General features: G+C 50.5%; 3 protein-coding genes across 5 annotated transcripts; all 3 read left to right on the top strand.

The window, feature by feature from the left end:
• Positions 1–28: 28 nt before the first annotated feature.
• Positions 29–6,751, top strand: ddx5 (DEAD (Asp-Glu-Ala-Asp) box helicase 5). 2 transcript variants are annotated; one of them, XM_066704238.1, is made up of 13 exons: positions 29–199; positions 922–1,090; positions 1,401–1,497; positions 1,608–1,741; positions 2,066–2,131; positions 2,228–2,369; positions 2,542–2,702; positions 2,806–2,978; positions 3,231–3,341; positions 3,638–3,699; positions 3,790–3,849; positions 5,290–5,511; positions 5,974–6,751. In XM_066704238.1, the coding sequence occupies exons 1-13, from the start codon at positions 159–161 to the stop codon at positions 6,396–6,398; spliced, it is 1,863 nt and encodes a 620-aa protein (XP_066560335.1). In that variant the 5' UTR covers positions 29–158; the 3' UTR covers positions 6,399–6,751. The 2 variants fall into 2 exon arrangements, with proteins under 2 accessions (XP_066560335.1, XP_066560336.1); XM_066704239.1 differs by having other exon boundaries at positions 5,290–5,536; positions 5,974–6,201.
• Positions 6,752–7,538: 787 nt separating this feature from the next.
• On the top strand, positions 7,539–11,446 carry polg2 (polymerase (DNA directed), gamma 2, accessory subunit). Of its 2 annotated transcripts, none has more exons than XM_066704240.1 (9): positions 7,539–7,723; positions 8,274–8,763; positions 9,020–9,122; positions 9,515–9,623; positions 9,904–10,095; positions 10,297–10,437; positions 10,571–10,651; positions 10,782–10,882; positions 11,104–11,446. In XM_066704240.1, the coding sequence occupies exons 1-9, from the start codon at positions 7,682–7,684 to the stop codon at positions 11,267–11,269; spliced, it is 1,425 nt and encodes a 474-aa protein (XP_066560337.1). In that variant the 5' UTR covers positions 7,539–7,681; the 3' UTR covers positions 11,270–11,446. The 2 variants fall into 2 exon arrangements, with proteins under 2 accessions (XP_066560337.1, XP_066560338.1); XM_066704241.1 differs by having other exon boundaries at positions 7,545–7,723; positions 8,271–8,763.
• An 812-nt stretch (positions 11,447–12,258) lies between these two features.
• On the top strand, positions 12,259–20,299 carry srp68 (signal recognition particle 68). Its single transcript, XM_066704236.1, has 16 exons — positions 12,259–12,366; positions 13,212–13,278; positions 13,606–13,719; positions 13,883–14,078; positions 14,226–14,308; positions 14,517–14,626; positions 14,834–14,916; positions 15,038–15,178; positions 16,300–16,398; positions 16,753–16,817; positions 17,012–17,165; positions 17,270–17,364; positions 17,543–17,672; positions 17,785–17,860; positions 17,960–18,012; positions 18,468–20,299. The coding sequence occupies exons 1-16, from the start codon at positions 12,279–12,281 to the stop codon at positions 18,693–18,695; spliced, it is 1,782 nt and encodes a 593-aa protein (XP_066560333.1). The 5' UTR covers positions 12,259–12,278; the 3' UTR covers positions 18,696–20,299.
• Positions 20,300–23,677: the final 3,378 nt, after the last annotated feature.

Genomic DNA, 23,677 nt, shown 5'->3' with positions numbered 1-23,677 from the left:
CGGCTTCGAGCAGCAAGGAACCGGCATTTTCAGCACCGTCACTGCCGCTCCGCTTCTTCCGTCAGTATCGATCCGGATCCGAGACACGCAGCAAAACAAAACAGAAACAGCAAAAAAAACAGTACCCGCTTCGTCTCTTCGCGCACTTTGTTTACATCATGCCTGGATTTTCTGATAGAGATCGTGGTAGAGACCGAGGGTAAGTGAAAAACAAATTAGATCATCCATCTCGTTCCCCCCTGTCGTAAAATGGCTGACATGCGCTGCGATCTTACACCGAAAGAGCAGGGCTTGGCCTTTATACTGTGAGGTATCGGTGTTTGAATGTTTGGGTTTTATACTAGGATTTTATAGGCTTCAAGTTATACTGCACACGTCCTCCATTTTATATCGGTCTCCCGAGGTGTGCGTCACAGTCAAAATGCTTAATTTTAAATATTCCACCACGGCGTAAATCCGGTTTATATTTATTTCGGGGTGCTATTAACGAGGCCCCGCTGTGCCGCGTTGTGCCGGGTGCTCCTGTAACCCCTGCTCCCGGCCCGGCGGCTCTCGCCATGTGGCGGTAATGGACGCCCGGCCCGAGACAAAATGCCGGCCGGTTTTGTTTTCGCGTTTCTTTGTTCCTCTGCTGGCCAGAAATAAAATGGCAGCGGCTTAAAATGTGACGCAGACGCGAATAAAACGGGCCTGACTGGAGCTTGAACCCCTCTCAGCCCAGCGATAGCCCTCTTCTCCCAAGTGCGGGATTTTATTGTATAATCTCCCCTGCACTGTAGCGACCACGGGCTGGGGCGGCAGGGTGGGTTGGCTGCGCCTCGCTTGTGGGTTCCGTTTAATGTTAATGCGGATCAAGAAGCATGTGCTTGCTTTTCACTTCCTACAAGACTTTTTTATTAATCTTTCGTTTTGTGGTCGCAGTTTCGGTGGTGCTCCTCGTTTCGGGGGCAGCCGAGGCGGCGCCCCTCCAGGCAAGAAGTTCGGCAACCCCGGGGAGAGGCTGCGGAAGAAGCACTGGAACCTGGACGAGCTGCCCAAGTTCGAGAAGAACTTCTACCAGGAGCACCCCGACCTTCAGCGCAGACCCGCGGTGAGTCCGGGACAGAGCCCCCTGCAGCGCCGTGTCACCGCGCCTGGTGGCTGCATGGCGGCAGTGGATGGGGGGGGGGGTGTTAAGTAATGGCATGTTGGTAGCATGTATGTCACGTGTATCTGTTACATGTGGTGCACAAACTATTGATCAATTAAGCAATTAACTAAGAATTAATTGAATTGTTATTAAGGGCTGAAAATGGTACGTAATGTTCTTTTATACCTGGATTTGTGGTCTTTTTTTCCTGCAGTCTTAAGGAAACTAGCTCCATGTTGAGTTGTTCTGATTGTGTACTCTGCCTCTACAGCAAGAAGTTGAGCAGTACAGGAGAACCAAGGAAGTCACGGTGAAAGGCAGGGAATGTCCCAACCCTATAATGAAGTTCCACGAAGCCAGCTTCCCATGTAAGTACCCAGCACTGGTCGGGACTGGGGCCCAGAGGACCGTTAAAGTGGGTGTCTGGTTCTTGTTCCTCCTGCTTGATTTTCTGAAACATGTTTTGCTTGTGTTCCAGCATACGTTATTGATGTGATCACCAAACAGAACTTCACCGAGCCCACTCCCATCCAAGCACAAGGCTGGCCGGTGGCCCTCAGTGGGAAGGACATGGTTGGCATCGCACAGACTGGATCTGGAAAAACACTCTCGGTAAGAGTTCTCCCTTCGCAGCCCAGGCTGCAGCCTTAAAACCGGCATGAGAAGCCTGTCCTTGGTTTTCAACCACTGTGAGGGGGGGGGTGAAATGAGCCATTGGTTATTTTCTTGCATGAGGTGATTGGCCTTTAATCCATAAAGGCCTCTCAAAGCAGGCTGCCCGTCTCTGCCCACACTGCTTTCTGGGTCAATCGGCAGGGATGGCAGCCAGGTTCCCTGCAATCCGATTAAGTCTTGGCCTCGAGCTTCTTTTAAGTGTCTAATTGTGTAAGTGCTTCACCAGAGTTAAATATGGATTTTTCTTTTTTCCTTTTGCAGTATTTGTTGCCGGCAATTGTCCACATTAACCACCAGCCATTCCTTGAACATGGAGATGGCCCTATCGTAAGTACTCCAGTATATGGATGTGTACATGGTTTCCTCTGTGCCCTGACTGCATTTTGTAGAAGTGCTAACCCCCACCCTGCTCTCATTGCACAGTGCCTGGTACTGGCCCCAACCAGAGAGCTGGCTCAGCAGGTCCAGCAGGTAGCTGCTGAATACGGACGGGCATCCAGACTGAAGACCACCTGCATCTATGGAGGAGCGCCCAAAGGACCCCAGATCCGTGACCTGGAGAGAGGTAACACTCGCTTAACTGCCCAGCACCTGGTCTCTTAGACTCAGTGATGCCCCGTTTTCCTTGCCTACATTTAAGTGCGTTTAAGATCGGCCCCTTTGACAGTCTTTAAAAGGCTGCAAATTTGTGGTTTAATCCAGCGGAGACCTTCAGTGTCCTCTTCTCCCCCCCCCAGGTGTTGAAATCTGCATTGCCACCCCCGGGAGACTCATAGACTTCCTGGAGGTTGGGAAGACCAATCTGCGCAGGTGCACTTACCTGGTGTTGGATGAGGCAGACAGGATGCTGGACATGGGTTTCGAGCCACAAATCAGGAAGATTGTGGACCAGATCCGGGTAAGTGGCTGTTGTAACTCCTGATCTTTGTGTCTTTAATCTGTCCTGTAGGTGTCCTGACCTGTTCAATGCCGCATCCTAAATCTTCCCTCTCCCCCTACAGCCAGACAGACAGACTCTGATGTGGAGTGCCACCTGGCCCAAGGAGGTGAGGCAGTTGGCAGAAGACTTCCTGAAGGACTATGTCCAGATCAACGTTGGAGCCCTGCAGCTGAGCGCCAACCACAACATCCTGCAGATTGTGGATGTGTGCAACGACGGAGAGAAGGATGACAAGTGAGTCCTGCATTGGAAGCGTGGTGCCAGCGTTGGCTGAGCATCTCAATTGGGGTTAAATATCTGGCCTTGTGACTCATTGGCTGCTTTAATGTTCCTGTCCTCTGGCTCCAGATTGAAATTTGTAATGGTTTTGGCAGCCTAGCTGTGCAGTCAACTCCAGTGGGATGGGTTACAGTGGGGCTATTGTGATGTTGCCTACAGTCTCTGTACCTATTGCCTGTCCTTGACCCTGAGGTTTCTCTCCTGCAGACTCCTGCGTTTACTTGAAGAGATCATGAGTGAGAAGGAAAACAAGACCATTATCTTTGTGGAGACCAAGAGGCGTTGTGATGACCTCACGAGGAGAATGAGACGAGATGGGTACGCATCTATTGCACATCTAGAGGAGTTTTTTGGCAGCTGCCTTTCACTCCCAAGTATTGAAAGATTCTTTTAGTGGTCTATAGTGAAAACCTACTTCTGGTTTGATGCATAGTCAAGCAGTCCTGCTATAGAGGGGAGAATTAGCCTGCCTTCAGATCCAATCAGATTGTAAATTGACCAACTTAGCCAAGGACCAAGCAATCACTCCCATCATGGTTAATTGCTCTGTTGGTTATGGTACTGGGGATCTCCAGTCCTGCCTAGATCTAATCAGTTTTGCCTTTTCTCTGCAGCTGGCCAGCTATGGGTATCCATGGAGACAAAAGTCAACAGGAGCGAGACTGGGTTCTCAATGGTAGGTCTCCAGCTTATTCCTTCAGCATTACCTCTTCTAAATGGGTAGAAGCTGAAGCAGCCTTCCTAACTCTCCACTCTTTGTTCATAGAATTCAAGTACGGCAAGGCCCCGATCCTCATCGCCACCGACGTCGCCTCCAGAGGTCTAGGTTAGTGTCTCTCTAAGCCGCTGTCCTTCTGTACCATTTCTTTAAAAAAAAAAAAAAAAAAAAACACAATTTTTTTAAAGAAAGTGTATTGCTTTCTTTAACTCCTGTGCATTTTCTGAGTTTCTCTCACCTAAAGGTGCAGTCTTTGTGGCAGGGCCTAGGCATGACAGTCCCAGGCCTCGAGAGGGGGAAGGAGGACTATTGGAAGTGATCGACTGGCTGTCACCCAGTCGAGTAGAGGGGTGACAAGCTGAGCGCTCAGCACGGTGCCAGTAAGCCTCTGAAAGGCGGCGTGGCCAGCGTTATTCTGATACACGTATCTGTTCTCTGTCCATGGATTTACATGAAATGCCATTCACCCAGCCCTGGTCCAACTCAAACCTCTTAGCTTCTGTGCCGTTCCATGCCTTGCATGTTCGCTCAAGAGCACTTATGGGGAAAGATGTGTGTTTGAGATTGGGGAAAGTCCCTCACTTTGTGTGGCTTGTCAAAGCATGGGTGTTTGAAAACAGATGTAAGCTAACTGTTTCAAAAATGCTGGTATTCTTGAAATGGAGAGAGCAGTTTCACCGTAATTATACGCCTTTTCATAGAAATTTGGTGGCAGCTGGCACGTGTAGTGACGGGGACATCTAATGAGAGCAAAACAGAACGGGGATTTTTATAAACTCGCTCTAAATTCCAAGATCAAGTTCCTCCCTCGCCTGCGTTTTAAGTCATGTCGAGACCTGCCAACGAGAGACATTTTCTCAAGTGAACACTGGCTTCTTGGAAGATCTTGCCTAGACGAGACTGAGGGATATTTCCGATTTTAGTTCAGGGGCTAGGGTTCTCTTTTTGTGGCTTTTTCCATCCCCCCCCACCACCCTCAAAAATAGCCTTTGTTTTGGTCTGTACGGTCTGGGCAAGACTAGCAGTGTGGCCTTTATAGCAAGCTTCTTATGAATGTGTAAGGAAAAAGGACCTGCACAGCCTTACCAACTGCAAGGTCCTATATTGGCACATGAGGAGGCAACAGTGCACATAGCGGCCCTACTGCGTAGAAGCTCCTGGATGTCACTTGACAATTTGTGGGGAGTTTGCTGACTTGGGAATGGACTAGTGAATGCATACTCCTTAATGGTAAGACTTCAAATCCATTTTTTTTTTTTTTTTTTGTTTCCCCCCCCACCCACTTTTTTTATTTTTAAATGGGAGGGAGACTGGGATCAGGTGGGTTTTAAGGTCCGAAGCAAATGGAGTGTGCATCGTTTCTCTTTTCCCACAGTACTATTCCCATGGAGTAAAAAAAACAAAACAATTGTGTTAACGCTATTCTTTGCAGCCCTGCTAAGCGTCTTAAATGCTGTCCCGGTTTTTGCTAACTTGTGTTTTTGGTCTGGCTGTTGTGGTGTGCAAAATCTTGTGCATTCCTTTTTGCCACACTGCAACACTTTACAGATGTGGAAGATGTGAAATTTGTCATCAATTATGACTACCCTAACTCCTCCGAAGACTATATCCACCGCATTGGGAGAACTGCCCGCAGTAGCAAAACGGGCACCGCTTACACCTTCTTTACTCCTGGCAACATGAAACAAGCCAACGACCTCATCTCTGTGCTCCGTGAGGCCAATCAGGCCATCAACCCCAAACTCATCCAGATGGTGGAAGACAGAGGAGGTAAATCATTCCCCTTTTATCGGAGGTAAAGGCAACCCTACGTACACCCGCAGGCTTCTTCAGTCTATCCACCTTCAGGTCTAATGGGGTTGGGGGGGGATAATGGTTAAACTTCACTTTCTCCTTATTTGGGAGTTTGTCCATTTTTGATTTGTAATAGCCAGCGCCTGCGCAAAAGTTTGCCGATGAGCGCTTGACCGGGTACAATGCAAAGCCCACAGTAATGACAAGGTTAATGTTTAACATCCCATAGCAGTTTTAATATTGGCAAAAATACCAGTTTCCCAGTTCTCTGCTGGGCGCCCCCCAACCCAGTTGAACTTGATGCTCTGCTGATAATGGGGAGGCGATGTGTTATTGATCTGTAAATCTAACTTGACTTGAGTGTTCTACATCCTTGGCTATCTGTGTGGCAATCCTGGCAGTCTCCCTAACCCCCCGCCCTCTTCAATTGTCTTGCAGGTCGTTCCAGAGGTAGAGGTGGCTATAAAGATGACCGTCGGGATAGGTATTCAGGTGGAGGCAGGAGGGATTTCGGTAGTTTTAGGGACAGGGATAATGACAGGGGTTTCGGCAGCGGACCAAAGAAAGTGTTCGGCACAAAGACGCAGAACGGAGGCTATGGGGGAGCCAACTTTGAGAATAGTGGCAATAGCTATGGCAACGGCTATGGCAACAGTGGACAGTCCAGCTATGGCGCTGGTAACCAGCCCGGCACATTCGGGAACCAGAATTTCCAAAACCAGCCGTTTGGAGCGGCCGGTCAGGCCACAGCCCAGAACGGCATGAACCACCAACAGTTTCCATTTAACCCACAGCAGCAGCAGCCACAACCGCCACCACAGCCCATGGTCAGCTACCCCATGCCCCCCGCATTCCCCCAGTAAAACACACGCACACACTCGATCTGTAGAAGTAATTTATTTTGTTTTTTTTTGTCTTTAAGTCCAGAACTCTCTATTCAGACTTGTACTGTTTCTTTTACAACAGGGTTGAAACTTATTTAACATTCGAAGCCTCTTAAATAAACCATAATGGAGCCTGCAGTGCAGCAATAGTGAAGGTGCACTTTCATTTTTATTTAATTTGTTACATTCCTCCGTAACTAGTTCATTTTTTTTTTGTACTAGGAAATGCAAACCTTTTGATTTACACTGTAAATGTTGAAAGTGATATGTTCGAATCTTAACTGAAGGCAGTGCATGGCCTTTGAATAAAAAAAAAAAAAAAAAAAAGGAAAGACTTGTTGCTTTATTTATTTTTGGTGTTGGGCAGGGTTCAGTGTGTCAGTCAGGGGCACGGTATAAACCACATGGGTTCAAAGCTTCCCAGGGGTTTTAAGGTCCTGTGAGCCAAGTGGTCTTCACCCATACACGCTGTGGTACATTATCCCTGCTATAGTTCATCATAGTCAAATCCATAGACTTGCATTGCTATTCTAACCGGTACTGAAAAGTGCTTCCCTGAGCTTGTTCGTTTGTCTGGGTGCTGTGGGTTGTGATCCCTACCCTCGCAGGCCTGCACCGAAGACGCCGGTTGGCTTTCTCGTCCCTGCACGTCTGTCCGGTACTGCATGCCACGGTCCCCCTTTTCCCTCGGCACGATAGCCCAGAACCGCACTGAAGCGTCTGGACTCCCCGAGGATCTGAAAACCACAGCCCCATGATACGCCTGGCACAGACCCTGGACGGTGGCGTGGTTTCATTCATAAATGCCCCACCGAGGAGCCGCTGTGATGACCGGACTGCAATTAAAGTCGCCAGGCACAACCAACTGTAGTTCAATAACTCGGCGTGTCACTAGAAACGCCGGAGACAAACTGATAAAACAATGTGGACAACATGGCTGCCAATTCTGAATCGTTCAGCCCAGACTAATATATTTGTCGCAAGCCACAAATAAAATAGTGCATGAAACCTATATGAATGTGAAACGTATTCGTAGCAAATCCTTTGCCCGTGTCTATACGTTGAGCGCTCACTGTTCGTATGTGTTGGAGGCGCGTTTTGAATACGTCATCGGAAGTCGCCCGTCGCCCGTGAAGTGATAGAAGCGTGAGCGGCTGGAGGCGCCGGCCTGCGCTGCAGCGACCCTCTGTGTGAACGCGTTAGCACAGCCCGGGGTTATTAGATGTACAGATCCATTGCAAATCCGTCGTTTTATTTCCTGGATGCCTTTGGAGTTGCCGCAGCCGGTGGCGTTTCCGTCACAGGTCAGAAACACGCAACACGTGTCCCGCTGTAGCTGTTTAAAATCCGGTTTATCCCCGTGTAGTCCTGTGTGAAATCGGACAGTTTTTTTTAGTTGTTGTAGACAAAGTAGTATTGCATTATGAAATATGACTTATTACTGTGACTCATGTATGTTTACGATTTAATTCGCAAGTGGTTAGTGAAGGAAGTCCACCTCAATCTTATAAACATAAATTAAATTTTAAGAAAACATTACATTTCTTGCCATGTTGGTAGGCTACTGTTTGTTTTATGTGTTATACACGTTCTGGGAGGTGGTGGGGGGGTAACCTGGTTATTTCTTAAAACATTTAATCAATTCCAATTAAAAAGTAGGTAAAAGAATCAAACACATAAGTATTATTTTTAAATCAACCTTTAAATTTAAGTACCCATCAGTTATCTATATATACACTCACACTCTCTAGGGTGGTGGGCTTTCATGTTGTGCCAGGCAGATTAAACGCATCTCCGTTGTATAGCAATTGCAAGGGTTTTTATTTGTGTTCCCCCCATTTCAAATTGAAGTAGCGCAAGACACCAGCCATGTTGACCTACTCCATGCGGCGGTACCTGGGTGCTGTGACCAGGCGGCTGCAGGTGGGGGCAGGGGAGCAGGGGAGACGAGGCTGCGCAGACTCTGCATCTGCGAGGGACGACCCCGAACACACCCGCACTCTGCTGCAGCTCTGCGCAGCCAGGCACTTCACAGCCGGGGAGCCGGTGGACAGGGAGTCCGTGCTGAGTGGCCGACTCGGTTACGGCCCCCTCGGCACGGAACTGAAGAAGAACCTTCTGCGGCAGTGGTGGCGCTCCGTGGTGGCTTCCAGGGCGGAGGTGCTGGGGATCAGCTCGCCCCACCAGTGCCAAGGCAGACCCGCGTCTGGGTCTCTGAGGCTGGTGGACGGCGAAGCTCTGTCCAGTGTCCTCAGGCAGAAGGGACTGAGCACAGAAGGACTCGCCAGGGAGGTGGAAAGGACCCTGAGGGAGAGCGCGGTGCTGAGGACCACCCTGCTGCCAGGTAGATGCTCCTGGCTGTGAGGGGGCACCATGGACCCCTCAAACCTGCACAGGGAGCGGAGAGAGGGGGCACCATGAGTCGTACCTGCAGAGCACACCTTTTTAAACGATTCATCAGGCTGTACATGTCTCTCGGTCTCTCAAGGGGCCTCTGTGGTCAGGTGCTCCCGCGGGTACTCTCATGTCCCTGCAGGCCAGTGCGCTCACAGACATGTGCATCGGGTATTTTTATTGAACCCCGTTTCCTGTTGACGCAGGTGCCCTGGACCAGTACATGGCCTCGCTGGAGCTGGTGAACAAGAAGCTGCCCTTTGGCCTTGCAGAGATGGGGGTGTGCTACTTGCCCCCTGGGGGGCACAGGTAGGGCAGCAGCACCACTCCTCACTGGCTCCCACATACACAGCTCAGGTCTCCCACAGGATAACCCTGTTGCAGTTGATGCCAGGTCTTGCGCCTGTCCCCATCAGCAGAATGGATGGCGAGAGCTGTGGTTTCTATCCATGTGTGTTATGTGGTTGTTGATCTGCACTGTCACTAGGAGGGGCTAGACTGCGCCTTTTAGTTGTACATAGAGTCATCTGACCAGCAGATAGTTTGATAATCTGAGTCCTGAGTCTGTCTGTGTGTGTGTTTCTGTCCATCTGTTTTATGTGTGGTGTGTCATTGCAGTGTCAGTGTTATGTAGGTGTTGTGTCTCTGCTGTGCCCATGTTGTGTCATAGCAGTGATGGCTGTGCTGTGCTCCTCTCGCAGCCCAGGGGCCGAGGTGACGGAGACATCGCTGGTGTGGTTCTGCTCGCCCCGCACGGCCGCGCAGTGGCTGGACTACTGGGTCCGACACCGGCTGCAGTGGTGGAGAAAGGTGGGTGAATGCAGCATGGCGCTTCAGTCAATGTGTGTGTGTGTGTATTTGTCTTCTTGACCTGAATTTCATATATTTATGTATTTGTTGTTATTGTTTTTTGTAAATTAGCGATTTTGTGTCTAATGTCGCTCTGTGCACAAGCTGGTTTGTCTTGTGTAGAATCTTTCAGGGGTGTTATTTTGTCTTGGTTGCTCTGTCTGTTTTCTGTTAATGGTGAGAATAACTAAAGGCTGATTGTCTCTCTCTCTCTCTCTCTCTCTCTCTCTCTCTCCATCAGTTTGCTGTAGGTCCATCTAACTTCGTCAGCGCTGATTTCGAGGAGGAGGGGGACGGGGGGGTGGAGAGGGCTGTGCGGGGGGCCCGGCTGCTGTACCATTTCCCCTGGGGCCCGGAGCCCCTGGAGACGCTGCGCAGCCTTGGGGACAGGGAGCTGCTGAGGACACACCAGGGCAGCAAGGCCAAGCTGCAGGTCAGAGCTGCCACACTACTGCACAAGTGAGCGTGTTTGTGTCTGTCCGTGTGTGTGTTTGTGTCCGTGCGTGTGTCAGTGCATGTGCCAGTGAGTGTCTGTGTTTGTTTTTGTCCCTGCGTCTGCCTGAGCATGTGAGCGAACAAGTGAGCGAGGGGTGCATTAGCTTCACTCTGTCCTGTTCTGCCATGTGCCCCTCAGTGCCTGGACGGGCGGAGGTGCGTGGTGCCGCACGTGGTCTCTGTCAGTGGGAACATGGACCGGGCCATGCTGGCCTACCTGCACGACTCTCTGCAGCAGCAGAAGAGGGTGGACAGCAGACAGAGGCTGCATCACAGGAAGGTGAGTCGGCTGCTTCAAACCCCCTGAGTGTAACTCATCCAGCACAGAGAGGGACTCTGGCTCCGCAGTCAGGGGAGCAGGGCAGGCAGCTTATCGGTGACCCACAGCTCTTCTCTGTCTTATTCCCCCTCAGGTGCTGAAGCTCCACCCTAGCCTGGCCCCAGTGAAGGTGGCTCTGGACATGAGCCGGGGACCCACAGTGGAGCTGCGCCAGGTACGATCCTCCTGTGCCGTCCTGTTATAGTGTGGCTGGTTGTGTATTGTCGTTAGACAAAAGGCTGTCGGACACATGAATCCGAGTAATAATACTAACAGTAATGTGTGTGTTTTCTCCCTCACTGCAGGTGTGCGAAGGGTTACTGCAGGAGCTGCTGGACAGGAGCATATCGGTGTGGCCTGGGTACCTGCAGACCCTGCCGTCCTCCCTGGAGCAGCTGCACAAAAAGTAAGCGCCCGTCGAGTTGCTTCTGTCGCTCGTAAGCTGCCCACCGAGAGAGAGGCGCTGCGAAGCCTCTGAAACCACACCGATTCATATTTATATCTATTTAGATCTTCATTCGCTTATTTTTTTATATTTTTCCTCATCGATCAGAAACGTGTATGGAAACTCTGAGGCAGTAAGTGTGTCTGTGTGTGTAACTGCTGTCCTGTGGCCGTGTTTTGCAGGTACGATGAGATGGGCGTGCTGTTCACAGTGCTGGTCAGCGAGGCCACACTGGAGAACGGCCTGGTGCAGGTCCGTAACCGCGACACCACTGTGCGCGAGATGATGCACGTGTCCGAGATAAAGGACTTCCTGGTCAAGTACGTCACAGAGTCTACAAGTGACTGATAACAATATTATTGTTGTCGTTGATGTGCAAACAACATGTTTTGCACATTATCTCGTCAGTAATTTTCTTATAGAAATTAAGTACACTGTAATCATACAGAGTGTGAATGTTACCTTTGTTTAATTGCATATCTCTAAGCTGGCTGAAATGTAAATAAAAATGATTGTTTTGGCCTACTTGTGATGTTTTTCTTTTTTGCATCCTCTGAAGTGAGTAGCAGAACAAGAAGGGCTGTTTTCATTGGCCAAATAAAAGCATAACTGAAATCCCTGAACCTCCCAAGGTGTTGGCATTTTTTGCTCCCTATAATATACTTTTTGGTAACGTAACCGTCCCCCAATCTTTGTCAGCTGATATTGTCATATTCAATTAAGTGATTAGTGTAAAAACGGCGTAATAAGTGTTAGGGTCTATTTATAGTGTATGATCAGTAATACATTATATCATAAATGATTATTAGTCTGCATGTGACAAAACTTTGAGTTTTGTTCTCTTTCTGAATATTGATTTGTATTATTAGTCTGTATTTGAGAACATTTATGTGCTAGAGCAGTGGTTCCCAAACCGGTCCTGGGGAACCCCCTACCCTGCTGGTTTTTGTTCCAACCAAGCTCTCAATTACTTAATTGAACCTTAATTGAAGTAACAATCTGCTTAGATTTTACTTTTTAAATTGTGTAAGAAAATAGACGTTTCTTCAATACGTTTTTTAATATAATTCTATACTTTACTTAAAACCACTACTGTTTAAAATAATTAAAAGTCTCTGTTTTAGGAAATTATTAGTTCAATTAAGGGTTCAATTAAGTAATTGAGAGCTCGGTTGGAACAAAAACCAGCAGGGTAGGGGGTCCCCCAGGACCTGTTTGGGAACCACTGTGCTAGAGACATGGCAAACTTCGCCACAACAAAAATGGCCGCCTTCACGCTCCATGACTGTTACCGGTTTGACCCCAGACATCACTTCCGCCGCCGGTGTCCCACAATTCCGAACGTCGCTGGATAAAAATGGCCGCCGAGAAGCACAGCGAGGCCCTGGTAGCCGGAATGGACGAAAACAAGGAGAATAAGCCCGACGAGGGTCTGGGGCTGGAGAGTATCCTTACAGCCCTATGGGGGTGCTGGCGGGGGCGGTTGTCGGGTATTGAGTGTGACCTTACAGGGGTAGACAGACAGCTGGGCGCCGGGGGGCATGGCCGGGCAGCTGGAGCGAGTGGGTACGTGTCATAAAATTGGCGTGCGATTCCGTCCACAGTGAGGAATTAGAGAAGCGGTCCAGACCCAAGGCCGGGGATTATTGTTATTATATTGAGTAGTTATATCCGTGTTCGCTGCGCAGGAAACGTGTCAGAATGAAGACGATGATTAAATTCAGTGTCTGTCTCGCTATCGCTGGGCAACAACAGATCTCGGGGCTTCGGGTGGGTCTGTGGGGTAATGGTTGTCTCTGTCAGTTATAAGGCGGTGTCCGACGTCTTTTTGTGTCTGAATGATCACCGCTGTGTTCGTCGTGTTAATTAACCGCAATTATAACGACTTGAAATAAACTCATACTCAATATATGCCTGAAAAGCAGGTGTATGTGAATGGGGTGCAGTGGGGAGCGGGGGTTGAGCCTGCTGCTGTACCCCGGGAGGAGCACACTGCCCATATCTCACCAGTCGACAAAACACCCAACAAACACGTGTATGAATGTCCTTTAAAATACAAACACAAGACACATAAAAAATACTCTCAAAATGCACATTAATCATAGTTACCCTATTGATCTAATGCTGAAATCTGTAGCATGGCAAAGGTGCAATTGGACTTGAATTGGTCAGTGGTTAAACACAGGACAAGATGACACACTATAATCCAGCCTGTGTACAGGGAGGGCTTTGCTCCTTACAGGAGTGTAGGGACCTACCTGTCCAAGCGTTTCCTTAGCCGGACCCCCAGTCCTGCAGATTATCAAGGAGTCGCAGCAGCAGCACGGGCTGAGACATGGGGACTATCAGAGATACAGGTGAGACTGGCCTGGCGCTGAGGGGGGGGGCTCTGTGTGTCTGTCTGTTGATGTTTTAGCTAGTGTCACTCAAATGGAAATAATTGAATAGGGGCTCCCACTTGGATGTTTCCATTATGTGTGCCAGTCTGTAAAGATTAAACTGTCAAAGCAGTTTATTTAATCTGTACCTGTGTGTGTCTATGGCCACTCTCTCCAGCAAGAGGAGCCCATGGTGGCAGTGTCCAGTACCCAGTGTGGGTTTACATGTAGATCAGGTGTAGTGTGTGTGATGCTTGTGTCCGTCATCCCCCCCAACTGTCCTCTCACCGTGCCGTCTCCCTACAGGGGCTACTGCTCCCGCCGACTGCGGCGCCTGAGGAAGACACTGGGCTTCAAGATGGGCAACCGGCACAAGTTCACTGGGAAGAAAGTGACTGTGGAGATGGTCTCCGATAGCAGGTAGCAGCTTCATACTTAGTTTGATTTTGTGTGGATTGAGACGGGTTATAAATGGGGGGTTTTACTTTTGTGTACCATGTTAACTGTACATAAAACCCCCCAAAAAGTATTGAACCCTCTTGCTCAGTGGCATGTATTTAACCTCTCCCTCTCCCTCTCTCAGATACCTGCTGTTGGTGTTGATGGAGGCAGAGCGGGCCTGGAGCTACGCCATGCAGCTGAAGCAGGAGGCCAACACCGAGCCGCGCAAGCGTTTCCACCTGCTGTCGCGGCTGCGGAAGGCGGCCAAGCGCAGCGAGGAGCTGGAGCGGCTGTGCGAGAGCCCCAAGGTCGACGCCAAGACCAAGCTGGAGGCACAGGTAGAGACACGCTTGCACGCGGAGAGTCGCAGGGGGTCGTGTCTATCAGCATTCTTCTAATTCCTTAAGTGAATCAATTATAAACCCTAATTGCTTAATTGGCCCCTTTGAGCTGCTGCTGATGGCTGACCGTGGTTCTGTCCGCAGGCCTATACCGCATACCTAGCTGGCATGCTGTGGTTCGAGCTGCAGGAGTGGAAGTCGGCCATGGAGGCATTCAACAAGTGCAAGTACGTCCACATTGCCCCGAGTCTGCCGCCTGGGTCCGCACGTCCCGGGAGTTCAGTGCCGGCGGGATGTCCTGAGTCCGCTCTTTCCCCTCCAACGGTTCCTGGCTTCTCCATCTCGATCTGTGACTTCCCCCCACCCCCCATCTGTTAAACTATGTCCCCCGCCCCTGTCTTCTGATTGGCTGACTTGTTCCCATTGTTGTTTCAGGACCATCTATGAAAAGCTGGCCAGCGCCTTCACGGAGGAGCAGGCCGTGCTCTACTACCAGCGGGTGGAGGAGATCTCCCCCAACATCCGCTACTGCGCCTACAATATCGGTGAGAGGGCCCATGCCCAGCCCCCTGGGGCCAAATGCATACACACACAACCTTTCACTCTGCTGCACTGTGAAACTAGTGCTTCCTCTATAGCTCTGTCTGTTGGTTGGCCTCGTTTCTCTGTGCCTGTCAGTCCGTTAGCCTCGGTTTCTGCCACGTCGCCCTTTCCCCTGTGGTGACGTGCCTGTCCTGTGCTGTTGTTTCTAGGTGACCAGAATGCCATGAATGACCTGATGCAGATGAGGCTGAGTGCCGGGGGGGGAGGAGGCATGATCGCCGAGAAGCTAGAGGTCAGCGTTCACTCTTGCGAGTGTGTGTCTGTGTGTGTCTGTGTGTGTCTGTGTGTGTCTGTGTGTGTCTGTGTGTGTCTGTGTGTGTCTGTGTGTGTCTAATGGCTGCCCCTGTCCCCAGGCTCTGATCACTCAGACCAGAGCCAAGCAGGCTGCCACCATGAGTGAGGTGGAGTGGCGCGGCCGCACTGTCCCGGTGAAGATCGACAAGGTGCGCATCTTCCTGCTGGGGCTGGCAGACAACGAGGCAGCAATCGCTCAGGTGAGCCCACCACCCTCTCGTCCCATTGCACTCAGCACCAAAACCCGCGGGCTCTCAAAATAACAACACAATAAGAAACCACGAACTTCTGACATTGTTTTGAGAAACTACAACCAGGTATAAGAAATGTTTGGAAGTTGTTGTTGTGCTTTGGCGTTAGCTGGTTACCAGGGTGAAGTTTGTCTGTACTGGACAGATAGATCTCTGTTGACAGGATCTCTCTCTCTGATATCAGGGTGCACTGAGACACCGGCTCTGAGTCGGCAGCAGGGGGTGCTGTGTGCTCATGCATTCCTGTGCACCCACTCAAAGGCATTGCCTCGGCCTCTCCCTGTCACACCCTGACCACACTCTCTCACACACGCAAGAGAGAGAGAGAGAGAGAGAGAGGAGGCGGGGTTCTGCAGCAGAGCCTCAGGCTGTCTTCCACTGGGAGACAGGTTTATCCTCCCCTCCCTGTTTGCAGACTCCAGCCAGTGGATGTGGAGAGAGAACAGGTTCCCCCAGTCTGTCCTGTGTGAGGCGCAGTGTGCGTCTGTGTGTGTGGTGGGGGGTGCGGATGTTTCAGGGTGGATGGGGGGAGAGAGTGTTTGGATGTGAGCCCCCATTCATAAGCTTGGGTCGGCCTCCAGGCACAGGGCCCCAGTGTACTCTCTCTCTCTCTCTCTCTCTCTCTCTCTCTCTCTCTCTCTCTGGAATGTGCTGTAAACCCGTCGGGTGGGATTGCTCACATTCAGAAGTGTTGGGAACTGTTCCGCTGCAATGCACAGAATGTCGCGTCTCGATCAGTGGGCGCTCGGTTGCTTTTTTCTGCGTCCATGAGATCTTATCCCCTCTTATCTGGTGGTCGGATTGAACAGTTTCGAAGTCGAGTGTTCTTGAAAAGAAATGCAACGTAAAACAAAAAAAAATCAGAGATGGGTTGAAATAACGATGGGAAGTGAATTCACACCTTTAATTGTTTATAGGTTTTGTTTAGTGTGTAGACCAGTTCACCCAGTGAGATGACACTTGTTCAGTCACTCTCTCAAACTCACTCTTTCACACTCTCTCAATCTTTCACATTCACACTCTCACTCTCCCGTGCCGGTGCTCATCGCCTGTTTTGCTCTGTGTTGCAGGCGGCCAGCGAGGAGACGAAGGAGCGTCTGTACGAGACTCTTCTGGCCGAGTGCCGGGACTCCATCCAGGCCGTCCGCGAGGAGATCAAGGCCGACTCAGTGCGTGCCAGCCCCTCCACACCCGTCTCTCTTCCTTTTCTCCCTTTGTTCCTCCATCTCCATATATTACACCTGCTCTCATGCTCCTTGTTTCTCTCCCTTTCTCTTTCCCTCTTTCTATTTCTCTCTTCTATCCTACTCTCTCTTCACCCTGCCCCCGGTTACTGACAGCAGCACCAGTGACCAGAACATGGGTCTGAGTGGCTGTAAGCAGCAGCCGAGTGGGGCATCGGGGCAAAGTAGAGTAGCTTTGCACGAGGATGGTTCTGGCCAACGAGAGAGAGCTGGGGAAACTGCCCCTCGGTGCCATATATGTACATCCATCTACATGTGTGTTTCATGTTTAAACTGCAGAAGCAGCGGGAGAGAGCCATGGACACTGACACGGGGAAAGTCTCCAACCTCCAGTACCTGCACAGGTAACGCAACAATCAGTTTTCAAAGTACGCTTACAGAACTGTCCACCATCATTTTAACCCACACGACCAGCAAGTTACAGCCGAAGCCCAGACGGCTGAAGTAGAAGCGTAAGCAGAATAAACCGTGTACACATGCGTGTGTTCATACATACCAACATACAGACTGACGCGACCCACTCTGTGTGTCTGTCCAGCTACCTGACCTACATCAAGCTGTGGACGGTGGTGCGGCGCAACGAGAGCATGGCGCAGGCGCTGCACGCCAAGCTGAAGGAGCCGCAGCCGGACGAGAGCCGGAGGGGCCCACGGCCCCAGGACCTAATCCGCCTGTACGACCTCATCCTGCAGGTATGCAGCTCTGCGGCCCTAGGGGCAGCATTGGTGCTGCTGTGGGGGGGTGGTGGTGGGGCCACAAGCTGGCTGACCCCTGTCTGCTCTCCCTCCCTCTGCAGAGCCTGGCAGAGCTGTCTGGGCTGCAGGGCCTGGAGGAGGACAACAGCTTCCAGAAGGAGGTGGCCCTGAAGACGCTGGTCTACAAGGCCTACAGGTCTGAGCTTCTCTCGCGCTCTCTCGGTCGTTTACACTGTCTTTTTAGCATGTGTGTGTAAATGTATGTAAACACACTTGTAATGCATGCAACACATCCATTGTACACAAGCATAATTAAGAGTATTGACGTGTATATATATATGTGTGTGTGTGTGTGTGTTCTGTCGTGTGCCCAGGTGCTTCTTCATCGCGCAGTCCTACGTGCTGGTGAAGAAGTGGAGCGAGGCGCTGGTTCTCTACGAGCGAGTGCTCAAATACGCGGGGGAGGTGCAGGCCCAGGCTGGGACCCTCAACAGCAGCATGAAGGCAAGTCCTTCTACCTGAGCGAGTTTTCTCGTTTAAATTCTCGTCATCATACCGATTCGGGTGTTCAGCAGTTTGACCTCAGACACTTAACCTCCCCCCTCCTTTCTTGCAGGACCTCCCTGATGTCCAGGAGCTGATCTCGGAGGTCAATGCGGAGAAGTACTCCCTGCAGGCAGCGGCCATCTTGGGTGGGTTTGAGTGGTGCAGTCTGTCTGTCTCTCTATCTTACACAGTATACATTCATTCAGTAAGACATTTCAATGGTATATACATTTTGTATTTGTTAGACACCGGGGACGCTGCCGAGACACCGTCGCCCTCGCAGGTCCGAGAGACCAAGGTAAGGAGGAGAGTGTCGGGGCGGGGGGGAGCACAACCTGGAGTTTTCTCAGAAAGCTGAGATCTTTCGACACGAGCAGAGCTGGTGTATTTTGGAAGCAGGAGGGGGGCGTCTTTGTTTGTTTTGGGTTTGTGGTCGGCTTTACAATTGCTCTAATTTCCTAGAATCCTTTCTTTCTTCTTTTCTCTATTTATCATGACCTTAACGACCTTTTAATACAGTCGTGCCTCTTTCTATTCACTTGTACAGCTGGTTTGTTCCAGAGACTTTCAGCGGCTGCTTTGTGGCATTTTGTGTACATAATGTGAACAAAGGCAAACCTCAGGGAATGGCGTTGTCGTGTGTGTGTGTGTGTGTGTGTGTGTGTCAAGTGTGTGGTTGACCGTATCTGTGTGTGTGTGTGTCAGTGTGCATGTCCCATAACCCTGACCTGTCCTCTTCCTCCTCCCCGTCAGCCTCTCTGCGAGCGACTGGACACCTTCCGCCTGGACCCCGCCCTGGTGGGGAAGCAGCCCAACCTGGTGCAGTTCCCCCCAGACTTCCAGCCCATCCCCTGCAAGCCCCTGTTCTTCGACCTGGCCCTGAACCACGTGGCCTTCCCTCCGCTGGATGACAAGGTGGAGCAGAAGGGCAAGGGCGGCCTGACCGGCTACATCAAGGGCATCTTCGGCTTCGGCAGCTAATCCGGGCCCAGGCTCCGGCAGCGACCTGGGACTCCCAGCTCCCGGCCCTAGGCCCCTGCTGATCTGCGCGGGTCCCGGAGCACAGCCCAGTTCTCAAATTCCCCCTGAGCTCTGGTTCTGTGTTCTGTCGCTTGTTAATTCCCCCCCATCGTCCTCCCCATCGTCCCCCAGTGCTCGGGGTGGTCACAGTTAGATAGTATCTCAGATAATCTCAGTGAAAATAATACCCTTCGGTTTACAGTCTCACGTCACATGCTGAGGGTGTCTGTGTTCAGCACCGCCTCGCAGCGTTTCACCAACATCAGTCCAGATGCAGCAGACACAGCTGGCTTTGTTACCATCGCGATCTGGATAGGAGTTATAAACAAACGTATCGAAGGGTGGTGTTTTTTTTTTTAATCATCTTGTTGGACAGACAACTATGAGTGGTGTAAAGGCCAGATTTTCTCAGACTGTTTAATTTTAAGAGAAACACATTTTAACTCTCGATAAACACAATGTACTCCAGCACGTTTCGAGAACAGCTGTCCGCCATGCAACCGGGAGCCATTCGGATCTGCAAACAGCCAGGCGTTGGCAATGCAGCCGGTATTTTGGGCGTAGCAGCAGATTAATTGTCTAGAAAAATTTATCTTGGGATGTGTTGGAAAAAGTGGGAGTGTTTTTGTTGTGTGTGTGTGTATGTGTGTTCACCATGGCGTAAGCAACCTCACCGTTGCGTCAAAATACTGCGTCAGAGGCTCGGGAAGGGAACCGCAGCCCATTCAACCCTGTTTTGGGTGAAAGTTTTCCTTCAGAGTTTTAAAATGCAACAGGAAGAGACAACTGTACTCTACTTGGCATCTGTTAAGAAGCTGTGGGGGAAATAAATGTGTAAATCTCCTGGTAGAGTCCACACACTCACTCACTCACTCTGCCCCGTGCTGTCCACCGTCTCTCCCTTGTTTAGGTACGCGTGGCTCCACGGGTCCCCCCCCGAGTGGCTACCTGCCCTGGGCTCTGCTGGCTTCTGCCCCTCTGTAAGAAGCAGGTGTTGGTGCCCCTCCGTGGTCTGTCCAGCATAAGCCTGTCCATCATGTCAAATAACCAAAACACCTTTCTGGAGAGCCAGTCTTACCTAATTACTGACTTCTTTACTGGCCTCTTGCAATCTGTTCAAACCCTTCTGGCAACATTATTATTATTATTATTATTATTATTATTAGTAGAGTTTTTTTTCCCCTCTACTCCCCTCCCCTCCCCGTCAGCCCGTGTCCTGGCAGTGTTTTTTTTGTCACAATTTGCCCAGTGGCTCCAGCAGCCCAGCTGGACACCTGAGTCCCATCGTCTCCCTTTGCTGCATCGTTTGTCCAGAAGGCACATGTGGTGAAGGGTCCCCTGTGTGTCCGGTCAGCGCGGCGCTCTCGGGGTGGTGGTGCGCTGCTCACAAATTGGATGTCACCATTTGGGATTTTTAAATGAAATTTCACTCTTGAATAACTTAATGGATGCTGGAAGAACAGTCAGTTCATCAATGTTTGTCATAACTGAGAGGGACGACTGTCCAGAACCGACACCAGGATTTGTACTTTCCCATTGAGAACAAAATAATAATGATAATCAAATTGCTGTGTTGTGCCTTTATTTGTTTGTGTTTGTGTATTGACACTCCCTCACTGGGGTGGGGTGTCCAAGGGTGTGTGTGTGTGTGTGTGTGTGTGTGTGTAATAGTGTGAGAGAGAGAGTGAGAGGCCAACCCCCCCCACTGCATGCTGTTCCATGTCTGTTATTTTGATAGATACCCCGGCAGTCTGGAATGTGGGTTTGAGAAGGACCGCATAATGTGCGCAAGGCAGAGGAACGAAGTACAACTAAAACGAACGCACACTCGCAAGATCCTGGTGACGTAGCACACATCGTTCCTATGAATGTCTCATGACTCCACCCCATGCTGAAGGGCAGTCCCTGAATGCAGTCCTTGCCTCGGCCCTCCAATTATATTTTAATTGTATGGTTCTGTTAGTTTTAATGAGTGACTGGAAGGGGAGGGGTGCCGGCGGCCGAGGCCAATAGATCTGTTTAGGGTTTCCCTATTTTGCTCACTGCCAATTCGGTTTCCAGCTCTGACCTGCTGGCCCGTGGGCGCCCTGGTCCCCTGTCAGACCATCTGCTGCTTTGTCTCGCAGGACTTCTCCCCAGTGTCATCCAGGGTGGAGGGAGAGTAACTCGCGGTTCCTTGAGGGGAGATGGGCTGACGCATGGGCTGAGCTGTCGGAAGCCTGTGTTTATTACTCACAATTCCTCAATTCCCACAACGGCATGCTTCCAGCACACCTCGTTTCACTTCAGCAGGGTCACCGGTTGCCCTGCGGCTTGGTGCTGCTGCCCTGTGTTGCTGTGAGGCAGCACGTGTCATTCCTGTTACTGGCACTTTTACACACCTGCACTGATGGGGAATCCTTGAATGCAGTTCAAGCCTCAGCCCCGACAATTACTGTAATTCAATGACCTCTCCAATCATAAAATCAGAAAGGTGAACTCGTGTCTCTGGCACTGACCCGGCGCTCGTGACCAAACTCTGACTCCCAGCTTTTCTCCAGCTCTCCAGATTCGCAGTGAGAGTGACCTCTGCAGTTGCCCTGTGCATCGCCAGCACTCGCTCTGGCCAGTCAGTGGGTCATTAGGTGTTTATTTATTTATGTTCATACCCTCCCTCTCTCTTTCCAATTCCAATTTGCTTTATTTACATAACTAGTCAACATGAGTGTCACCGGTGTATTGACCGACGTGTCCAGAGAATGATACATTCAGGGGTTTCTCTTCCTCTCTCCCTCAGTCTTTATGTATGTTGTGCAAGTGTTTGTGTGCAGAATGCCACGGTGGGGTGTGTCCCAGATTTCAGACACACCTTCTAAACCACTGATATGTTTAGCATTCAGACAAATTTGCGTCTGTGTTCTGATCTGGGCGGTTCATATCCTCAGCGCCACCCGGACCCCCGGTACAGAGAGCTACTCAGCACCTGGGTGTCCCTGTCAACTGGACCAGCTCTGTTCGGTCACAGGGAACAGGCATCTCATGGTGTGTGTGCAAGTCTGTGTTGCAATCCATAGATTGCGACACACATACACACACGAGATTTGCTCTAATTTGTGAATGACTGTTGGGAGGTTCAAAGAAATCAACGTGATCATTTATTTTCTCTATGAAGTAACAGTGGCAGGTGTAGTTTTTTCCACTTAAATGGGATAATAAAGACCTGTCTGTCAAATAAATCAACATGACTTTTCTATGCTGCCTTGTAGAAACCACTTGTGCTCAGCAGTATTATAAGTTTAAAAGTGATATAAAGTGTTTTTACCATGAACTTAAAAAAATAATCCTTACAAACTTTGAATGTTAACAAAGTAAAGAACAACACCCTCCTGGGGGGCCGCGGCACCAGAGTGGCCATCTTTCCCTTGCCTCGGGCCAAGGGGGTCCGCCCAGTGAGCAAACGGGGACGTGTCAGGAGGGCAAGCTGCCTCACCGGCCGTCTCTGTCTTCTGTGTGCCTCCCCAATTCCCTGTCGCTATGGGAGTACAGTGGGACCCGGGAGTCCATCTGAGCAGCGGCAGTGAGGCGAGTCGCCCACATGCAGGAGGGACTATGTGAAAAATGTGGGTTTTCCACTGGCTGAGCATCAGACCGGCCCGTCTGCATTCCACTGCAGCTCTCGATTAGAGTCACCGCATCCCTCAGACCGGCCTCCCTCCCTCCACGCCTCCTTCCCCCACTCCCTCGCTCCCTCACTCTCTTGCTCACAGGTTTCTGTCAAGTAGTTCTATATATCTGTGTGTGTCTGTGTGTCAATGTAAGACAGCAGCTCCTCCTCTCATTGTTCAGTGCAGCTCTGAGTAATAAACACCGGTTTCACTAACCTTTTCAACTATCCCAAGAAATTAAGAAAACTACTCACACACACACACACGTCTCTGGTGTTGCTGGCTCCTGCTGTGTGCTGTGGGTCAGGCTAGGCCGGGGCAGTCCTTTCCCCATGTTGCAGAGTCCCTGAGGAGGGATCCCCGAATGCATGTTTAGAGCCACAGCTTTCCTTCGGCCCCACGGTTGAGTGCGGCCCCTCCAGTATTTTCCTGTGTTTTAATCAAGGGTGGCTGGAGTCCCTACTGCCATTTGCTAGTATGAGCTGCTGCTCAGTAAAGTCTACTGTAGTTCATTCGGACAGTCTCTATTTGATACAGCGCCCCTCGCAGCGTGGGCACAGAGTGCTTTCCACACTGAAATCCACACGTGCGTCACTCATACAGAAACTGAACTAAACCACTAGCAACGGAGGAGAGAAAATCAAAACTCCTACAGGACTCAATCTGTGAGGGTCCACAGCATAAGGGCCAGGCCTAATGAACACCTCTCCTCTGGCAAAGAAGATCAGGGAGAGCTTGACGTGAGTTCAAATGGCTGTGAGTAACAAAAAAGGAAATAACTGATAAATGAATAGTATGCGATATTTATTAAACTGCACTAAACAGGTGAACGGCCCTGTTTGGGTGTTTGCTGTGTGTTGCCATCGCTGTCCAGGCCCTGCCTCCCAAACTGTTTCACACCTCCTATGCTGTTCCCTGTCTCCATGGCCAAGGCCCAGGTGAAACTAGAAACGTGCCTCCCGGAAAATGTGCGCTTCCCAATACTGTTGCTCCCCCCCACCACCCTGTAGGGGCCAGAGTATGCTCTCTCTCTCTCTCTCTTTCTCTCTCTCTCTTTTTCTCCACCTGTCCCCAGCTCACGCCTGTGTCCATCTCCCCTGGCTCGGAAGACCTCTGGTGTTTTGCAGTGTATTTCAGTTCAGAGTGCTGTGGTTTGCCATGCCCACCCCGAGCATTTCTTATCTGTCATTTTATTTCTTTATGTAACCCAGTAACCAGAAACACCCTCCCCCCCCACTCCCTCTCACACAGGAGCACACTAACGAGAGCAGAGAGAGAAACCCATTCAATAATACCGCA

This window comes from Amia ocellicauda, chromosome 5 (assembly GCF_036373705.1).
Source record: "Amia ocellicauda isolate fAmiCal2 chromosome 5, fAmiCal2.hap1, whole genome shotgun sequence".
Lineage (NCBI taxonomy): Eukaryota > Metazoa > Chordata > Actinopteri > Amiiformes > Amiidae > Amia > Amia ocellicauda.
Note: the sequence above shows the minus strand (reverse complement) of the source record. Positions and strands in the feature narration are given on the sequence as shown.